Below are 20,378 nucleotides of genomic sequence, written 5' to 3'. Positions count from 1 at the left end.
CCTCCTCCGTCATCCCTTCCCCTCCTTCGCCATCCCTCCCCCTCCTCCGTCATCCCTTCCCCTCCTCCGCCATCCCTCCCCCTCCCCCATCATCCCTCCCCCTCCTCCGTCATCCCTTCCCCTCCTCCATCATCCCTTCTCCTCCTGCACCATCCCTTCCCCTCCTCCGCCATCCCTCCCCCTCCTCCATCATCCCTCCCCCTCCTCCGCCATCCCTCCCCCTCCTCCATCATCCCTCCCCCTCCTCCGCCATCCCTCCCCCTCCTCCGTCATCCCTCCCCCTCCTCCGCCATCCCTCTCCCTCCTCCGTCATCCCTTCCCCTCCTCTGCCATCCCTCCCCCCCCGCGCCATCCCTCCCCTCCTCTGCCATCCTTTCCCTTCCTCTGTCCCCTCCCTCCATACCTTGCTCCCCTTCCCGTTGGAGACCCACCCTCTCTCCACTTCCTGTCATCTGCCTCCCTGTCTGGTCTTTATTTTCGCTTTGGGTTTTTCAAATCCGAGAAGCCCTACCGCATTTCCGCCCGTGTCCGTCTGTGTACCTCACTTAGCACTCTGGTCTCAAGCTGCGGCCAAATGTTCAGGTTTCTCTTCCTTTGTGGCGAAGTGTAGTACTGCACTATGTGTGAGCACCAGGATTGCATTTACCTGCTGATGGACACACAGGCCCTCCCAACATTTAGCTGTTACTGTTGTGCTGCCGTAACCATGGGCACGCATGGGTCACTGCGATGTGACACTCTTGACTCTTTCAGGAAGACCCCGAAGAGGAAGACGGTATTAACCTTTGTGCTCTGCCTCTTTCCAGCTGCGCTGACCGGCTTTAGATGCCCTTGCTGGCTCTCTTCACAAACACTGTGTTCGCCCATCCACGTTCCCCAGTTTCCACCACTTGTAAATGCCTTGCTTCTCTCCGTGTCCATTAAAGCCTACAGAAAATTCAAGTACCTCCTTTTGGAGTTTTCTCTCGCTCTTCGAGGCAGAACACACTGCACTGCCTGGCCTGTGTAGACACGTCTTCCTCTGTAGTACTGTCAAAATAGCTTGCGTTCGGCTTTATTAGAAAGGAACCCCCTACATGCTGTGGCTTATAAATCTGTGCCTGATGTGACCTTCTTATTCTTCACTCTGGCCCACTCGTGCTTTCCAACACTCTGGCCGTGCTGGCCGGAGGATTCTGTAAACCTGACTATTTCTCTGCTTCTTTCACGGTTTTCCTGGATCTACCAGTTACCGCCTCTGTGATCTTGCAAATAGGACTTCTCCTGCTACTTGGGTTCTCTCCTGTGTCACGTGAACAACAATATTTAAAAATTTGAATCTGATTAAGCCAAAGGATGGATTTATTTAATGTAAAAATGTAATGCAATCACTATATTTACAGGAATGAATTTCATGAGTAGGGAGGGAGGATTGTTCAAATATTACGTTGAATTGTTTTCTCCTATGGAGAACTATTATAATTTCTTATAATCATCATACCTACAATCTTTACAAGTCATTGTAGGCATTCATTTTAAAATATCAGCTGAAATTCTTTCCTACTAATTATAAGGTTGCCTAAGCAGCAACACAGAGTCCAAGGGACAGGGAAATAAATGACCAAGAGCTGACAGACACTGGGCTGTGTGTGGACATTTATCTCACCTTAGGTAAATCACCAGTGAAACAAAAAACTTTCCCATCCATCATTTGGGCATGCACTAAGCTTCTTACAGCTGTGTGCAGTTAATTTGGTTTGATTCATAACCTTAATTACTTAACTTGTTATATTTTACATAAAAACACTGCAGTAATCTTCCCTGTCATGACATCTTTCGTCACTGGGCATTAGAGTCACAACAGATGTCCCTGCTATAACCCAGGAGAGAACAATTATATTACTGCAACTGGTGCTCAATTTCAGTTCACTCTCATCGAAGAAAAACATTTTTAATGATCGTCACTAAGAAATGCTTGTTCAAGTTAATACTCCATGTCTCAGATATTTCAAGTTAAATACAGGTTAGACTTCTACAGAAGAATGCTACATAATTTTTAGTAGGGAAACACTAAGTTCATTAGATATGCCAGCTTCGCACATCTGCTAGGAAAATCATTATAAAGTAGTTAACATTAGAAAATAACTTTTGGAAAATATTGGTATATTGGAGAATTTTGGGGGGCCTTGGTGAGAACTATAAAGGAGACCTAGAACCATTTCACCAAATGTCCCTGACGAATGTTTTCAATCTCTTTCAGTGTTCTCAATCAATTAGTAAACATTTATAAAATAATAAACATAAAGTTATTAAGTGTCCATCACTCCCAGTCCTGGGTACTGCACCGAGAGATTTATGAAATAACTTAAAAACCTCCATTGGCAAATGGGAAAGGGAGACTCATTTGTGGGAAACCACTTCACCGGGGTCTTCAGGGTCTGAGTGGGCGGGCTGGGCCTCGGGGGACCTCTGCTTATCCCGAGGGACCTACCAGGGCCAGCCACGCTACCCTGGGCCTGCGGCTCTGCCTAGGTCCTGGGATTGCTTGCAATGCATGAATTCTCTGCAGAGTCTGTGTAACGTGAGGTTGTTACGGTTTCTTTCATCTCCAACTTCCCTTTGAAACTCTTATCTCCCACTAATTAGCAGATTGGATTCTATTATGAAGAGGATAGACATCTTAGAAATTAATCTTGAAAGTGTCTCAGAGCATTATTTTCTAAGTTAACTGCTTTTTCCTTTGCTATCACACTGTTCCTAGAGCTCTTACACCTGCTCACATTCCCGGTGCTAATGCACTTGGCACAGGCATGTCCTCAAATGGAAATAAAGGCACAGAAATTTTGAATAATTGCTGAGCTGCCATGATTCCAGAATGAAGGCAATGCTGCTCTTACATGATAAATAGAGCAAACTAATATAAAATGAAGCAACCTTTTAGTCCTTTGACCTGTGAGTTTTCTCACTTCCATTATCCACATCAGTGACCTTGAAGACCACAAGATTGACTTTATGTTTTATACAATGTTAAGGCTAGAGAAATAAATTATATACCAACAACACATTCCCGAAAAATTCTAAAGTTAGATAGTGTTAAATTTGATATCAATGTACTAAAAATGTGCAAATATGTTAAAAATTATATGATGAAAATTGAAGATCCAAATCATGAAGTAAATATCGCTTTATACTTTTCCTGCCTAGAATTTTTGGCATCACTAAATTTTGATTCAATATTCTTCTTATATGTGGAAATCACATATAGCTGAGATTTATAAATATTTTAAGCTGGGGATTATCCCAAAACTTTAGAGCTTTTATGTAGGAATTTCAGTATATGTGATCAAGAACAACCTTACTTTCTACCTGGGAGAGTAGAGTGATTGATTTATAATACTCTGATTTCTAAAGCAGGTAAGCCAGCGAACCAGAGACTAGTGTAAATAACTTGCTCTATTTTATTAGGTAAGAGCCTCTTTTCCTTAAATGTAAAATCTGACTGTTCTGTTGAGTTGCTCAGGAAGACTTACTTGCTTACTTTTCAGGAAACACCATAGTCAAGTAGGATCAGAAAAGGAAATTATATACCAATTCCCAGGATCTAATTTTCTCATGAAATGATAAGCAGATATGTGTCTTGTGGTTTTTCTTAATGTTGCCCATAACTTTTCCAGGAGCACCCCCCACAAGTCTTCTTAGTCACTCTAAACCTATTTCCTACTGGGAGTGGGCAGACCCAAAGACCAAAAAAGGAGCGAAAGTAAAATGTGATCCTCATATTTACAGAATAAAAATTGGAAGGCAGTTTAGTGCAAGACTTTACTCCAGAGCCACGTGAAAGAAAGAAGGGGGGCTCAGTCAGTTCCCATGTCTGCACCTGAGAAGGATTCCTACATAGTTTACAGATGGAGGCGGAGCGGTAGAATTATAGGGATCACAGGAGATTTCCACGCCATCTCGTGGCCCCAGAGACGTTTACCTGTGCTCCTCACAGAGGTGATACATACATCGCAGTTCACCACAGATCTGTCCTGCGCCTCCCACAGAGCAGGTGAAAATGGCCCTGCAGGCCTTTCTTCCATTCTTCCCTGCACTCCCGATTTCTTTCTTTTTTTTTTTTTATTTAAAGAAAAGGAAACAAAAAAAAATACATGGAGATAAAAAAAAAGGGTACAAATAATACAAAATTACAGACAAACAAACGATAAGAAATTGCCGGTTGATAAGTTACACATTGTCATCTTAGAAATAGCTGTTCAGGTTATAGAATTAAAGTATTTAGAATGACATTCAAAAAGTGACACTACAAACCATTCTGCTCTATGATCGAACATAAGCTCAGTAATATGATTATCAGTCCTACACATTTGTTTTACATCTCAAAGAGGGTAAGATTAAACATATCAAAACAGAACAGAACATTTAAAAAAAAACAATTTAAAGAAATACAGATTTCAAAGCAAGTCCACTGGAGATCTTCATTATCTAACTGTCTCTAGTTTCTTACAAATAGTTGTCCCTATCTTCACCCACTTTATATACTTATTGCATATTATAGAACTAATCAAATCATTACAGGATGATGAAGTCCTTTTAGGTCCTCAAATTCCAAATTAGGGAAGACAATAGTAACTACCATCGCATCTCTCATTCTCTTTGTGATAGGACACTCCCCGATTTCTGACCAACCACAAAGGCACTGAATTCATCACCATCAGCAAACTGAAGTGATCTTTGCTGCTTTTGTAGAAGTAACTTGAGATAACAGCAACAAATTTGTTATAATTCTGCTACTACATTTTAGAAGTGATAACTGGCTATATTTTCTTTTATTCCTTCTGAAAAATAACATAGATCAATGCTGAATCTGCGAGATTTATTATTCTTAAAAGGGTTACAGTTATTACTGGTGGTCACGTTTAAAAAATATAAAAATAGTGAAATAGCAGAATAGCATTCCCATTGGAAAGAGATCTGCGTTTTTACTTAATTCCATGAAATCAGTGTCTAATTAGGACAATGCTACCCAGCTAGTGAGGTCGGTAGCAACCAGAAAAAGACCTTATTTGAATTTACAGCTTTCATTAGGCAATCAATTAGTGACTATGATTACCAAAACTTCTATGGAAAAATACAACAAAGGAAATTCAGTGCAAGAGTTAGACACGCTGGAAATACCACCATGAGCTCCACGCCTGCTCCTGGGCTGACCAGGCAGAGCAGGCCTTAAAGTACAGCTCGTAGGCAGCACAGTGTTTCCTAAATCTCTGCTGTCATCTTAAGAACATTCAAGGCTCAGATGAACAGAGCCTGGCAGGGAGGTCTTCCCACCATATACACGAATGTGATGTGCTGTTCTTTGAAACAAGGAGTAGGATGTGAAGTGATGGCACCTCCTCTGCTCTTGGCTTAGTATTTGCTTCCTGCACATAAAAATTTGTCAGTACTCCACTTTTAATGTCTTCTGCCTCGCTGAGCTACTAAAACTAAGAAACAAGATGGACATCTCTAACTGTGCAAGTAGGCCAGTTCTTAAAAGACCCCCAGAAACCCTGCTATGTGGAATTTCTCAATTCCTATAATATAAATATGTTCCTCAATTCCTAGGATATAAATATGTTCATTGAACATATTTTCATCTTTCAAAGACTTGGCAACCAGAGAGAAAAATTTCTGAATATTTGGCAATAGGCTTTCATCAGCCGGAGTGAGCCAGGTTCAGCGTAGTATTATTTCAAATTATCAGCTGAGATAAAAGTTTCCAGGAATAGCTGTTTCCAAATTGCCTCATGAAACATCCAGAAGTAAAAGATGAGTCTCTGATGTCCAAACCAGCCCTTGCAATTGGATGAGCACAGGAGAGGGGCAAACACGTCAGGTGACAAAGATATCAGTGCGCCATGTCTTGGAGCAAACTCAGTGTCCAAGGACTGCAGTTTACTATTCATGCTGAGGAAAATGAACTGAAAAACCACAATGTTCCCTCTCTCTGCACCTGGTCTCTTTCCTAGTTCTTCACTGATAGAGTGAAACTCTTTGCTCTCCTCATATGCACCACGAAAGGAGATGTGCTACCAGGATACACCGAGAAAAGACTGGTCGAGGTTATTTGTAGACTCTTGTTTCTGTTCCTTATGCTGACATCAGAGTGCAAGTCATCATCATAAACTGCGGTGCTTTAAAGTTCCTATCATTTCCATACTGTCAGAATGCCATTAGCTCTGGACTTTTTATTGTGAGTTAAATTTGCTGCGCACAGATACTTTTAGGAATTTTGATTCATATTCCTCGGGGATTATATTTACAGGAAATAGTGTCTAGCCGGTTACCTCATTGTCTCCTTAGACAATCTGGATTCGAATTGGAAGAATTGATTCATTTCATGAAAAGTGGCTTAGTTTAATTCTTCCCTGCTTGCCCCGTGATGGAACTCTGGAAAAGCAGGTATGGGTTCAAACTCTAAGGTTAATCGGGAGGTGATTTACAGTAGTACTGCTTTATTTGAATTAGCTTAAATTTGGGCGCAATTGTTATTAGCTTACTTGCATAAGTTGTCCTGTACTTCACATAAAAGATTCTTCCTACCTGTTTCCCTAAGCTCTCGTGCCATTTTGCTTACCCTCATGTCTATGAGAGCAGGGCATGTGTCAATGTGTTTTAGGAATAATTTGTCTGGTTTTCTCTGTAGCTATGTGTTAGTAGCTTATCTTGCTTGGTTTACTTTCTATGAATGGAAATATCGCTCATGGAAGCACTTTTTACAGATTCCAATAGTGGTAAGCCCATGTTTTTGACAAGAGTTGCATAATCTGAGGTTCATGAATAGCTTATACAGGCCTCTAAAATAAGACAGAAGAATTAAATATAGACATTTCTGTGTGTGTGCGTGTGTGTGTGTGTGCGCGCACATGCGTGTGTGTGTGTGCACTGATCTGGAGAGAAGAGCTACGGTTTTCATCAGTCCCCAAGTTCTGGAATCCCCACTTCTACCTATCAAGAGCTATTACATAGCTTTCTTATAACACAGGATATCGGTCCTTACACTTCTCACACACCGTACTTGGCATCAGAAAACCAACAGAGGTCTTCACACGACAACTTCAGTAGAATGTAATTTATGGTATAACATCCATTGTGTTTTCAAAGAGTCACATGAAATTTTTTGGTTGAAAATCTGCACTTGATAGTGAATTTAATCCTGAAGACGTCTGTTATATTTGTAATGCGACTGAAATCATTTTAATTGCTTTGGACTTTTTATCATCAGGCCATTATTCCTCTCAAACTTGCAGGCACATATTGTTAGCAATCTGGCTTTGAGAGTGTTCTATTTTTATAATAGGCTTTTATAGTTATATTTTAGAAAAGATAAAATTCTGGCAGTATACTTTAACTACTCAGAAATGTTTTTAAGTTTTCATATCTAAATCAACATTCTAAATAAGATTTGCCTTGAAATAATAAAAATAAAAGATATAGTCTATAATAATAATGACTAACTCCTTAGAGAAATTTACTTTCCCATGATATAGTATAAATCCACATATTTTAATATATCAACTTTAAAAAAGCCAATTCTGTAGCTCATATATATTTCAGATATAGAAATTCATTTCTATTTGAAGTCCTCATTAGAGAACCTAATTCTCTTATCTGGATTTTTAAAACAAGCTCCAAGCTGTTCTTGTGGATATTTCTTCCTCCACGTACCAATTCATGTTCTCTTCACCCTTATTCAAAAATCATAAGTATTTAGAAACATCGGTTGACTTGACCTTATGATTTTTCTCTTTAGCTCCTTCCTGACTAGACAATAAAGTGCATACCCCCTTAGAATGGTGTAAGATATATTTAAACATATTCCTTACTTGTCTGCCAAGTTCCCCACCTTTCTGAGATATGTCCTGATTATTTAATCGAGTTCGATATTCCACTATTCACAGCTGAAAAGCTTTTCCATAACTCACTCAACTTTGTATGCCAATAGTTATCCCAAGGTTTGACCATGCAGTTGGTGAACAGATGGCCAGAGACACGGATGATCTTCACAGCATAGTTTTAAAACATAGCCAGTCAGTGATATTTTAAAAAAACTTTTAGAAATGTTACCTTTTAAAAAATTGAAATATGTAGGGCTGTTTGTGTGTCTGGTTACTCTCAAGAAAATGGAAGTTACAAGGGGTGATCAAAATATACGGTGAATATTTAAATACAAATATTACAATAAAAGACACATTGCCATGAATCTGCCTCACAAAACTTCTCCTGACCTCAAGCTTCAAAAACACTCCTCCCATCATTCTTGACACTTTCTGGAGCAGTTCTCAGGTTCGACTTTGTGTCCTCTTGATAACGCGATCAAATATGTGGTGAATACTGCCGTGATGTGCCATGTAAGGGAAAGGCAGGCTTGTAAACACACGAGTGTGTGTCCTTGTCCACCTGAGTCAGCAGATCTCGGTTATATGACTCCTGCCTTTTCCCCAAAATCAAAGTGATCAGGAAAGATAAGTGTTTTTAACAGAGTCAGGACACCAGGCAGCCTTTGCCAGAGCAACTAAAGCCATAGATGTGAACTTCCAGCCACGTCTCAGAGAATGCAAAAATGATGGAATAAATGTGTTCATGAAGAACTCAGTCGAGGGTCTAAGCATGGGAAGTATTTGAGGAGAATTAATGGCCATATGTTTTTCACCGAATAAACATTGTAAAGTTTAAACACTGACTGTAGTTTTTATCTCACCTGTAGTAACGCATGCCTTGTACATTGTATCTCTATTTAGATATCAGTTTCCTTCTTGTCCAATGGGCAAATGAAACCATGGAATCTCTAATGTTGCTTTGGTTTTGTAAAAAGAGGCACACATGCTGTCCTGCAGAGTGTATTGTAGGGTGCATGTATATGGTATATATACAATATATTTGTGTATTGTGTATTGTATAAGTACACAAACTAATACTATGCTCAAATGACTCACGGAGCACAGCATTTTTTCCTTGGGAATGAATCCATAAGTCGCAGGTTAGTAATCATTTCCAGACAGCGTTAATTGGCCTGACGCTTTTACCAAGCTTAATGGGCTCTGCAGAGAAAGTGCCCGATTCCAATACCACTTAGCTCAGCCACAAATTTAACTCTCCCTCACATCTTGCTGCAGAATTTATTTTGTCTGTTCTGTTTTATTACAATGCCTTCTTCCTTGCTCTATTTTTCTTAATCAGGAATTTGGATGGTGGAAATCTGTGTGTTATTTTTTTCCATAGCAGGCCAGTCTGAAACAATCTCTCCCAAAGGAGGAAAATCCAGTAGAGAAAAGTGAATAAAATAAGGAGGTGAAGTTCTTGATCAGAAATGAAAAATAATATAATTCAATTCTCTGAAATACTATTAAGGCAGCCTACACCAAACCAGCAATATAAATGTATCTTAGGCAACGCTTACCTGGCTTATGAAGTCATTTGAAAACATGTGTGGAATTTAAAAGATCCACACCCTTGGGTGAGGAGGGACTAAGGATTAATTTACTGATGACCAGAAGCATATTCATGTTTACAATCATGAGTTGCAGTGTCTAACTATATAAATTTATGTCCAGAAGCTCTATGGCAGAGCAATTTTAACGAGTAATCAGAACATAATATGAAGTGTATTCAAGGATCAGTTTACCTTGTTAAACTCTGATAGTCAAACAAAGAATATAAGCCTTCTCGGATTAATTCTGAAAGGTGTTTAACGACTTTTTGTGGTATTAAACACATCAGCCTCTATATAAAAAATAAAATAACTGAGCAGACAGTCGTCACCTGGTCACAAGGATTTGCCCAGTTTGTTTAAATTTTACTTTTGCTTACTCTTTCTACTTCAGATTTTTCTGAAGAAAAGTAGCCAGACATCCTAACATTCCATCTTTAAATAATATGTTCTTCATTATAACATACTAAGATTTCTCAAAATCTTCCTCGTGGCTGGCTCTTTATTCTTTGTTTTTGTGGTCAGTCATTTCATTTAAGAAAGTTTCTCCAACCCCCAATAAAAAAGAGGTCTCTTATATTCTTTCTAAAGTTTAATTATTGTATTTGTTCTGCTTGTTCAGTCTATAATCCACCTGGGCCTGACTGACACGGAGAATTGCTCCTCTTTTGCCCCTAAGAACATCAAATGTCCAGTACAAATTATTGAATCTTTATTTCGTTGTGGCTCTGCAGGGACACTTCTGACAGACCTCATAGCTGCCCGTGAACATTTACCCCATTTGAAAACACAGTAAGCTGTTCAGCAAGTCTGAAGAGGTATGAATGACCGAAGTCTGCAGGGTTGTCTCTAGTCACCAAAATTAAGTCAATCAGATAATTAAGAAACGGCCTATCCTTATGAAGCTAAGAAAATAGGGAATATTTTGAAATCAATAAATGAATAAATGAAAATACTGCATGAAAAACTGTAAGACCCAGAGAAAACGAGATCATTGGATATATTCTTCTTCAGTAGAAATTTTAGGTTGGCATTTACTGTCTTACAACAACATTTCCATGTTTCTGGCTCATCATTTGCATTATAAAGTCTGCTGCTGTGTATACTGGCAACTTTTTGCACAGACTTTAATATTTCTAGTTATACCGGATGATAAGCAGCTTCTCTCTGCGTGTTTAAATTTAGACTACTTTCCATTTTTCCCTTCCCTTGCGGGACCCCCGCAGTCCGCAGCCTGTCTCTTGTTGATTTCGACAAGAGGACAGCACTTCTATCCTTTTTCTCTCAAATTAAAACAAGCTAACCCTTCTCTCTTTCCTCTTTGTGTTTTCCCCTGCCTTGCTGTTCTGCAGACCTTTCACCCCTCCAGGCCTCATTCTGAATAGAATCTTCTGACCTATCTTCAGGTCTTAAATATGATCAGCCATGAAGTCTATGCATCAAGTTGTGACTTGGGTTATTGGGTCTTTAAACTGCATGTGCTTGACGTGCTTTCCAGTATCACAGGCTACCTTTGTGGCCTGACACAATTGCAAACTCGGTTTAATTTCCGGAACTTAATAAGCATAAGCGTATTACAGTTCATGTTTGATACTGCGCTAGCTATAGTTGCTGCTGCTTTGTATCTGCTCTTTATGATTCTTTTGGTTCTTCATTACAACGTACCATTTTATTATGTACCTGGTTGTACCTAACAATAGGTTACATCTGCTGGGCTCAGCAATTGTTAGAAATCAGTAGTGAAGGTCTGGACTATTACCGATTTATGGAGAAAGAATTTTATTTTGTGTCCGCCAGGCACAACCCAGTCGTGTGCTATCTCAATCTATTTTCTTTGCATCAATAATATTCGTGTTCACATCCTAAGGATTTTATACAGTTAACACACAATTTCTTGACTGTGCAGTCAGGCAGTGGGAGGAGTTTTCTGGACTATTTTAACTCAAGTGTTTGCCTTCAGGGTAGCGTAGTTACTCAGGGAAAGTCATGCTGCTGTTAGTGAGGAGATGAAAAGGGCACCCAAAGACTCCTTCAACCCCACAGCACACACACCGACTCTGCACCATCACAGCCTTCTCTCTGCATAGTGAGAAAGTCTACCAAGCACTGCGAGCTGGGCTTCTCTGCCGTAGGAAGGCTTAACTTGTCTGCCTGGCATCTAAACGTCCCGGGTGTACATTCGGGACACCCCTTCTGCAACATTCTGCATGCCTAGCACGAGCTTTCTTTCTCTCTCCCACTGAGCTACATCCCAAGCCCTCTTTTTTCCTGGAACGAACCAACTCCTGGTTCCACTGCCTTCTCAGCATCCCCTAAGGCGGTTTCAACCTTCCCAGAATAACTCTAAAGGGTTTCTCCTCTCTACAAAAACAAAAGCAAATCTCTGTTCTTTCAAAACTCATTTCTTTCCTCCTCGGCTTTTGGAGAAGTTATGGTCTCTCAAGAAAAATGACTCTATTTTTCCAAAGTTAAGTAACAATTGTGCTATCATTTGATACTGGTTGGCATTTATTGCAATTATTCTGAGTGTGTCAAGGAATGAATGTTTGGGTTCCTTTAACTTCTCACGTGCAAATCTGAACCCCCAGTGCGATATTATTCAGAGCCTGAGACTTGGAGAGAAGACTGTGCCATGAGCTCAGAGCCCTCGTACATGGGATTGGCATCCTCATGAAAGAGACCCAAGAGTGCTCTCTAGCCCGCTCTCTGTCATGTGAAGACGGGTTGGGACGGCAGTTAGATGCAAACCTGGAAACATTCCTCACCAGGCACGGAATCACTTAGTGCATTAATGCTGTACCCACAGCTCCCAGACTGGGCACAGTACATGGAGATTTGTCAGTCAAGCAGACGATGGTATTTTTCCTGCAGCAGCTTGAACTGACCAAGACAAAGTCTACATTTTGTCTTCCAGTGAGACGCTATGCTTTTGAGGAAGGCATGGTGCAATGCACTTTTATAATCCTAATATGGCATTATGCCCATAATAAATTCTTTGTATTATTTTAAATAAAGTTTACAATAAGAATCAACAGAAGTAGGGAGAATTTGGTTGACAAAATGGCCTCTAAAACTAACATTGATATATTTACCTTCACTCAGAATTAATGACTAATAACCACAGTAATTTATTCTTATTTTGATGATGAAAATTCATTTGTGTTAAAGTAAGTCTTTCACAGATACATTTCACGTGAAAACACAGGGATAACTTCTGTGAGCGTTTCCAAATGCTTTACATGTTTATGGCTAATTCACACTACTTAGAATTATAGTAAGTCACTAAGTACTTACTGATGTTGAAGCTATTTTTGTGGAAGAAGTTGGCTGTGTCACGGTCCAGGGAAGCACGTGAATGATGACCGTAGATGTGGCTGTGAGCTGACCAGCTTTACTCCCACCTAATTCATCAGTGACTTCAATAAGTAACTGGAAAGTCACTGCGTCTTGAATTCCTTGAAATACATCGTACTGGAAATTCTGCCCGGTGGCCAGAGAAGGGGGATCAACACCCCGTCTCTGAAGTGTGAACTGATTATTTGTATTTCCTGAGAATGATGAGGTAATAAAACAGAAATAAAACTGCATTATATATTGCTTTATTAACTTAAGTTTTTTTATGAAAAAGTATATTTCATGATATGTTGCCAACTCTTACAAAAATTTCATGTGTGTCTTTTAAAGTAGCCTAGAAATGATGTATTTGAAATCATATGTCTTACCTCCTACAATTAAATAGCTGAGATGCTCAGGAGGAGAATCTCCATCTGAACAGTTGAGTTGAACAAAAGCGCCTCTAACAATGGAATAAATCCAAGTTTCCAAATGTGGAGGATGACATAGAGGAGGTTCATCATTCACGTTCTGCAACATTAAGGTATTACCTTTTTAAATTGAGTCTCAAACATCTTGCCATACTAGATCATTTACTTTTTAAGGTTTTATGATGCATTACTTTCCTCTCTACCGTGTTGCTCTAGGATACTTTATGCTTAAGTATACAAGTCATCTTAATTATTTTACATTTGAAGAATATTTGTTAATGGGGTTCATCACAAAGTTTTTCTTGTTTAGAGTTACCCTAAATTCTGTATTTTTTCCAATTTTGTGAATTAAGAATTACCTTTTATTGAACAGATGCATATTTCTTATGTAATACTGCTATAATGGTTGATTTATTGTGTCAGTTTGAGAAGTCCAGAAGCTTAACTAGGTGACTCAGCAATTCTACATCCTAGGGTGTAAGGGACCTGCCCTAAGGCAGTTTACTTCACCGTACCACAAAAGGACGCAGCCTAGGGCAGGTAACCTGCAAGCAATATAAGGGAGAAAAAGAGGCTTCCTCCTCCCTTTTGGTCTGGTTACTTCTGTATTTCCCCAGCTATGAACAGGTTCCCCTGGGCCATCCTTCCTCCTTGAAGCCAGCTGATTATGGACTGACACTTCTACAAGTTGTGAGCTAAACAAACCTTTCTTCCTTTTACTTTGGATGTTGGATATTTTGTCCCAGCAACAAGAGAAAAGTAACTAAGACAACTGCTTAACTATGTCTACATGCAACTAGGAGATTATTGAATTTAAAGTTAGGTTAAAAACTCATTGTCATCTACTTCAACAATTTCCTTTTATTACAGAAAAAATACCAGTAAGTAAATAAGTCTAGAGGAAACATATTTCACTAGTGGACAGTTTGGCTTGTGAGGAGAGGAACACTTGCTTTTATTAATCTCACATTTGTTTGCCTGTGAATTCAGCCTATTTCTGATCTGGAAAAATTCAGGGTTTACTAGAGTATGTAACTTATATTTCAAACAAGTAGATAGTTTTAGTAATTAGACAAAATGACAAATGGTCTCTATCAGCATTTGAATTCTAAGGTTGACCCTGTTGCAGGGTGCAAACTAATGCATTTCTTGCCATCATCTCTCGTCTCATCTGTAACAGACCCCGCCAATCTATTAAAGGAGCCGTTTCAATGTGTCTTTCACTGCCGAAGCGCAAGGATAAATTGTGTGAGAGTTTCCAAGAACTTTCTCTGTTTCTCACTAATTCAGGCCGCTTTGGAGTGGTAGCTTCTAAAGAGCACAGGCACAGACCTGGAGTTGATTCCACAGTATGTGGCCTTGAGGAAGACCCCACCAGGTTCTCAGAATGGAACGTTAAGTGACACCAAAGAGTCCAGTTCAACCCAGGCTTTCTTCCTGCCCTGGAAGTACTTCCTGCACATCCCAGAGCGCCTCCCCTTTGAGGCCTCTTTCTTTGCAGATGGAGCACAGCAAACCCCACATCCTTCACTCCCCAAGGCACAGGTAGCTAGGTTTGCTTTTTGGCTCCCTGGAGGCCATGCAAAGCCACTTGCTGGTACTGATACTCCATTTCAGTAAGCAACAGTCCCTTTAAATTAAAGCCCTGGAAAGGAATTCTCATTTGTCTTCTCTCAAAATACAGCTAAAAGGTGGAAAGTGGAAAGAAAGTGTCTGTCTTGTTTTCAGTTTCTTTAGGAATAATAAATAAAGATAACCTGCACTATCATTTGTTGAATGGCTAATATGTGCTGGAATCTAATTTGCATACACTGATGGGTACACCACACAATAACCCTACCAAAAAAGCTATTATTTTTTAATAGAAAGAGATGCATTAAGGAAAAATTTCAACCTTACACATTTATTGGGTGATAGAAGCAGAACTCAAAAACCTGTTGAATTGAGTTCAAAATTTTTACCCAGCTGCTCTTGTCTCCATATGAACTGCTTTCTACCTGGTCCCAATCCGCTTACACCATTTCCATACGAACCTGCTTCTGTTGTGTTTGCCCTCAATGCCTGGGAAGAAACCCTCAATGTTGTTACTACAAGAAAGCTCTACTTTGTCCTTAAATAGTGCCACATTTTATATGCATTCTTAAGCTCCTTTAGTTTAAGCAACTGTGGTTTGTATATTTTATAATTTCTACATATTTCTCCTTAAATGTTTAATTAAATTCTGAACACTTTTCCTCATAAATTGAATACTATTTTTTTAAATTGGCGAAACTTATTTTAGATATTTTATACTGAAATGTTGGTGGTAAAATATTTTAAAAATCAGTGCAGGAATCCAGTTTTCTCTATGGGAAGAAAAATCATTTCCCAGGACGCAATCTAAATTTTTCCTTTTTTTTTCAATAGTTATTTTTCCTATTTCAGTACATAGGGAAATTAAAAGGATGTTATTGGAGAACATGTCTTTATAAAGCCAAATAAAGAGAGAGAATTGGAGGCACAGAGCAAAACGCACACACACACACACACACACACACACGCACACATATGCCATTCCCTCTGGCTTAGATTCTGTGATTGCAGAGCAAATAAACTGGTTTAAATGATCAAAAGTGGATGTTGCAGGGCTCCCCATTTCTACAATTTCGTCAAATGCATCTCTAAGCAGAAAATTCATTTTGTCTGTTGGAATTACGTATTTATCCACCTATTCTTCTCTCCCAAAATTATTCGTTTGTGAGGTAAAACAGCTGTCCTAGAAAACTGCTACTAATCGCTTGAACATACAGGAGCCCCTCATAAACACTGCATGAGAATATGTATTAATTTTCCAGCATCTTATTCCAAAAAGGCATGAAGTGGCACTTATGACACATAATGATTTTATTCTGAATATCTTAGCACACTATTTTCACTGCAAGAGTCATATGAATTAATGACAAAACAAAACTGTTTAAACAAAAGTACTTTATGATAAATAAGACAAAATTAAATGTTATGGAGCCTGAATTGAGATGAACTTATGCATTTCGTAATGAAGTTGTTGCCTTTAAAATAAATCTATCCTTATAATGAGGAATTAATACTCCTAAAGAAAGTATACACATTATCAAAAAGAAGAGAAGATACAGTGAACAAATATTCCTTGGAGAGAAATTTTCTAAAGATTTTCAAGAAACATTTCTTATTTAGTGATGGCTTCCAAAACTATCTTGTGATTTAGCTTTCCAGAGCTGTAATTTTAATAGTCTTTTTGATATCACCATTATATTTCTGAACTCTGGGAACACGCTGGAAGGAGGAATCCTTCTCCAATATTGTTCTGACCAGCCCTTAAGCTAGTTCCTAAATTAAGCACAAGGAGACCTTGCCAACCCTGAGTCATCCGTCTTTCCTTTCTGAAGTGCTGTTTCTATGGCTTGGGATTTAATATAGTATTCCAATATTTCTCACCATAATTAATTTTGGCAGAAGATCATCTTTTCCTTGACTAACTCACTCAATCTCCAATTACAGTATAACATAGTATGTTTATGTCCCTAAATGTTCTCAATTAAAACATCAGAAGTCTAACCATTCATTTATGGAAATACATCAATACAAAGTCTACAAGCGAGAAAAACTAAGACTTTAATTGTATGCACACTTAAAAATTAGAATTATTACACATCTGTAATGCTTGTACTCTGGAGTTTTATTACATGCATTTCTTAACTAAATTTTAATAACTCAAAACAAACTTAACCAAAGCATCTAAGAGGTTCTTTCAAGCCTGTTCCTAATTAAAGATAAATTAATTGAGTTAGGATTATCTTTAAATAATCGAAAAAAGAATTTTCATTTTCTGTCTTGCTTTGCACTAAGGGAAGTGAATGTACTCATTATGTATCACAAACATCAGAGATAGAGACTGAGGCAGAGACATAAAAGAAAAATTGGAATTCAAATATGCAAGGAAATCCTAATGCTGGCCCATGAGTGGGGATGCTGGCCCTAACCTAAAGGGGCAGGAAGTTAACCACTCACCAGGCCAATTATTTAAACACAAGATGGCTAAAAAAATCTTTATTTTCTGTTAATTTTTAGATGATAACGTAGAAGGAAATATAAAAATGACAAACATCGGATTGATTCCATACAAAAACCGACTACTGCTGTGACACCTGCCCTAGCAACACTCTTGATGATCAGCAGGTAAACAGAGGCACGGCCAGTGAAGCCTGGTTTAACCTTGAAGTGGTTCAGGGAGCCGAACTTCACACCCAGAGGCTGCTGGCAGAGACTGCGGTCTCTTTCATGGCTACCGAGGTTTTTCTCAAATTAGAAGCAATAAGTAAATTCTTTTAAGAGAAAATGTCCTCCATTTCACTCCTGGATTCCTCCCGCCTGTGTGCCGATCCAACCAACAAGGGCTTAGCTCTGTATTTCCAGTATTTTAATCAGAAGTAGTTTAACAATAAAACATACTTTCAGAAATAAGAAACTGGAGTATAAGAACGAATCCAAACCCACGGGAAAGCAGCAGATTGTAACTTCCAGAAGTAAAAATTAATAAGTAGAGCTAAAAACACAAGGTTATATCATCAACAACCATGCAGTACAACAATGCAGTAATTACAGAACTGGAACACAGGTATGAACACATTGGGTAGACTGCAGTAGAGAGGAGGCAGAAAATGATGAAAGAGTGACTGAGAGAAATGGAGCATATAATAGGGAAACTGCATCACAGCATATCTAATTTGTATCCGAAATACAGAGCATCTGAGAACAGAGAGCGGGGGACATTTGACACCATGACCGCGCATGTTCCCTAAGCAATGGCTGCACAATGCAGGGAGGGGTTTACACTGCCGGCTGGGGAGGGGAGGGCCTGGAAGGGATCAAGATGTGAAGTGTGTATGTTCCAGCTCTCCTCAATGGATGCATTAACTTAGTGTCACTGATATATATTAATAGAAAAAGAAAAAAAATCTAATCCAGGCATGGCAGTGCATGCCTGCAGTCTTAGCATTCTGGGAGGCCAGGACAGGAGGGTCACAAGTTCGAGCCCAACCTGGACAGTTTAGGACTTATCAAGACCCTGTAACAAAGCAAAGTACCCAAAAAACAAACACATTTGAAAAAGGGTAAGGATATTTTTTAGCATGAAGTCCTGGCTGCAGTTCCCACATTGCAATGGAAAAAAAAAAGACAAGAGAAAAAGAGTCTATACCAGAAAACATGAACATGAAATGAACATTTAAGAACAAGTGTTAACTGAAATGATATTGGAAGAGCCCTGGACCACAACTGCCGCTAATTGGTTTCTATCGAATTATCCTTTGAGAATATTTCAAACACATTGCCATGATAAACAGATGAGGGCTTAGAGTTAACATTTATGTACCTAAAATGTTTGTAAATATTTACGTTGAAGCAGGGTTCTTTAAGTTTCATAGTATCCCACATTACAGTGTGCATCTTTGAAACTGGCAAGTTAGGACTATTCATATGTATGGAGATTGTGGATACCCTCACGCAGCCTTCTGAAATCTTCCTTGTGCAGAGCTTTTAAAGTAAAATCATCATAGTAAGTTAGCCATTCATATGAATTAAGTTCATGTCTAACGAGTGGATGCAGACTGGGTCCAGGAAAGGTTTTCAGGATAATCACTGAGGCACAGAAAGAAGCTTATGTATAACTTTGAAGCAAGTGGAGACCTAAAGCGGAGAAGCATTCAGTCACTCAAAAAGGAGAAAAATAAAAAAGAAAAAGAAACATAAACTTTTAATGTACCTATAAGATTATATGATGCATCTGAACATATCAACAATCACCATGAACGTAAGCATATCCAAATTAGCACTCTCAAAATTCAGACCCTAATGTGAAGTTAAAAAAAAAAAAAAATAGACCACAGAATCATATAAGAATTGTTTATGGATCAAAAGTATAAGGGCACAAAAATTGAAATGAAGGAAAAGCAGTTGGAGAAAGACAAAAGTCGGGACCGTGTTATATACAGACACAGTGTTTCTCTATTAAAATGTGACGGCAGTAAGGTCACTGAGCCAAATGCTCGAAGGTCGCCGTCTCTGGCCACGAGGACCTGCCAGTCTCCACCGCGGTGCATGTCACCCATAAAACCTGAAATCCCAGCAGGGCCAACAGCAGACGTGAAGAAGCCAAAGAGAAATTAAATCACTTGAACTTTATGGGCTGGAATGTGAAACTTATGTAGCCACTCTGGAAATGAAGTTTGACAGTCAGTCTTATTTTGATTTTCGTCTTGGTTTTCTAGTTTCTTGAGGAGGAACCCTGTCTTACTGATTTGATCACTTTCATCATTTAGAGCATTTATGGATAGAAATGGACTTTCCTGCACTGGTTTAGCTGCACTCCCTGCCCCCATCCCAGATATGCAATATATGATTGTGTGTTGAGGTGTATTTATGATCGCTGCTTTAGAATCCCCTTGGATAACTCTTACATCTGGTTCACTTCAGTGCTAGAGGCCTCTGGTTGCTTTTTCTTACTGCACCTGTGATTTCCTGGCTCTTGATATTACTTGGAATCCTATCATATTCTGAACATTTTAAGCTACAGTAGCCATGCCTACACCTGACCCACACAGATCCTGACTCACTTTTGTAAGCAGTATTTCCCATGACCAGTTTGATTTTTGAATTGTGTGATGTCATTTTGGTCTAGTTGGTTATCTATTACCAGTGACCTCCTACTGGTCACTTCTGGAGCTGCTGAGACAGGGACAAGGAGTCCCCTAAGCAAAACCACTGGCTCTATCACAATAGGAACCTCATGATCACAAGGACAAAGGGTTTCTCTAGCTTGGTTCTTTCAACAGAAAGCATCCCTCTTGTTTCTGGCGGAAAGAGACAAATTCATGGGCAAGGTCCAGCTCTTGGCTCTCGAGGAGGAATCCCCAGCAGGGAGGAAAGTCTGACCTGTGAGAAGAAGGGGTCCCCCTGCCTGGCTTCCTGTGGAGTCAGCATCCTTCACTGGGTCAGCTCTATGGGAGACACAGAAAGTCTCAGCGGAGCCCATCGAATGGCAGCTGAGTGTCAATATGGGCCCTGACCCAGCTCCCATGGGGTTGTCAGGGGATTCTCTTCCACGCTGAGGAGGGAGGCAGCTCCCTGGACTGCTTCTGTCACCCCCA

General features: G+C 39.4%; 1 protein-coding gene across 1 annotated transcript in view; it reads right to left on the bottom strand.

Moving 5' to 3' along the window:
• LOC106027701 (cadherin-related family member 3-like) overlaps positions 1-20,378 on the bottom strand; it is a 90,337-nt gene that overhangs the window by 12,189 nt on the left and 57,770 nt on the right. The window contains exons 18-19 of the mRNA XM_063234450.1: positions 13,174-13,315; positions 12,746-12,999 (exon numbers count right to left, since the gene is read on the bottom strand). Coding sequence (XP_063090520.1) covers positions 12,746-12,999; positions 13,174-13,315 — 396 coding nt within the window. The remainder of the gene's footprint in view (positions 1-12,745; positions 13,000-13,173; positions 13,316-20,378) is intronic.

Source organism: Cavia porcellus, unplaced genomic scaffold, assembly GCF_034190915.1.
Source record: "Cavia porcellus strain 051 isolate PalLab524CR breed Dunkin Hartley unplaced genomic scaffold, mCavPor4.1 scaffold_2, whole genome shotgun sequence".
NCBI classification, from domain to species: Eukaryota; Metazoa; Chordata; class Mammalia; order Rodentia; family Caviidae; genus Cavia; species Cavia porcellus.
Note: the sequence above shows the minus strand (reverse complement) of the source record. Positions and strands in the feature narration are given on the sequence as shown.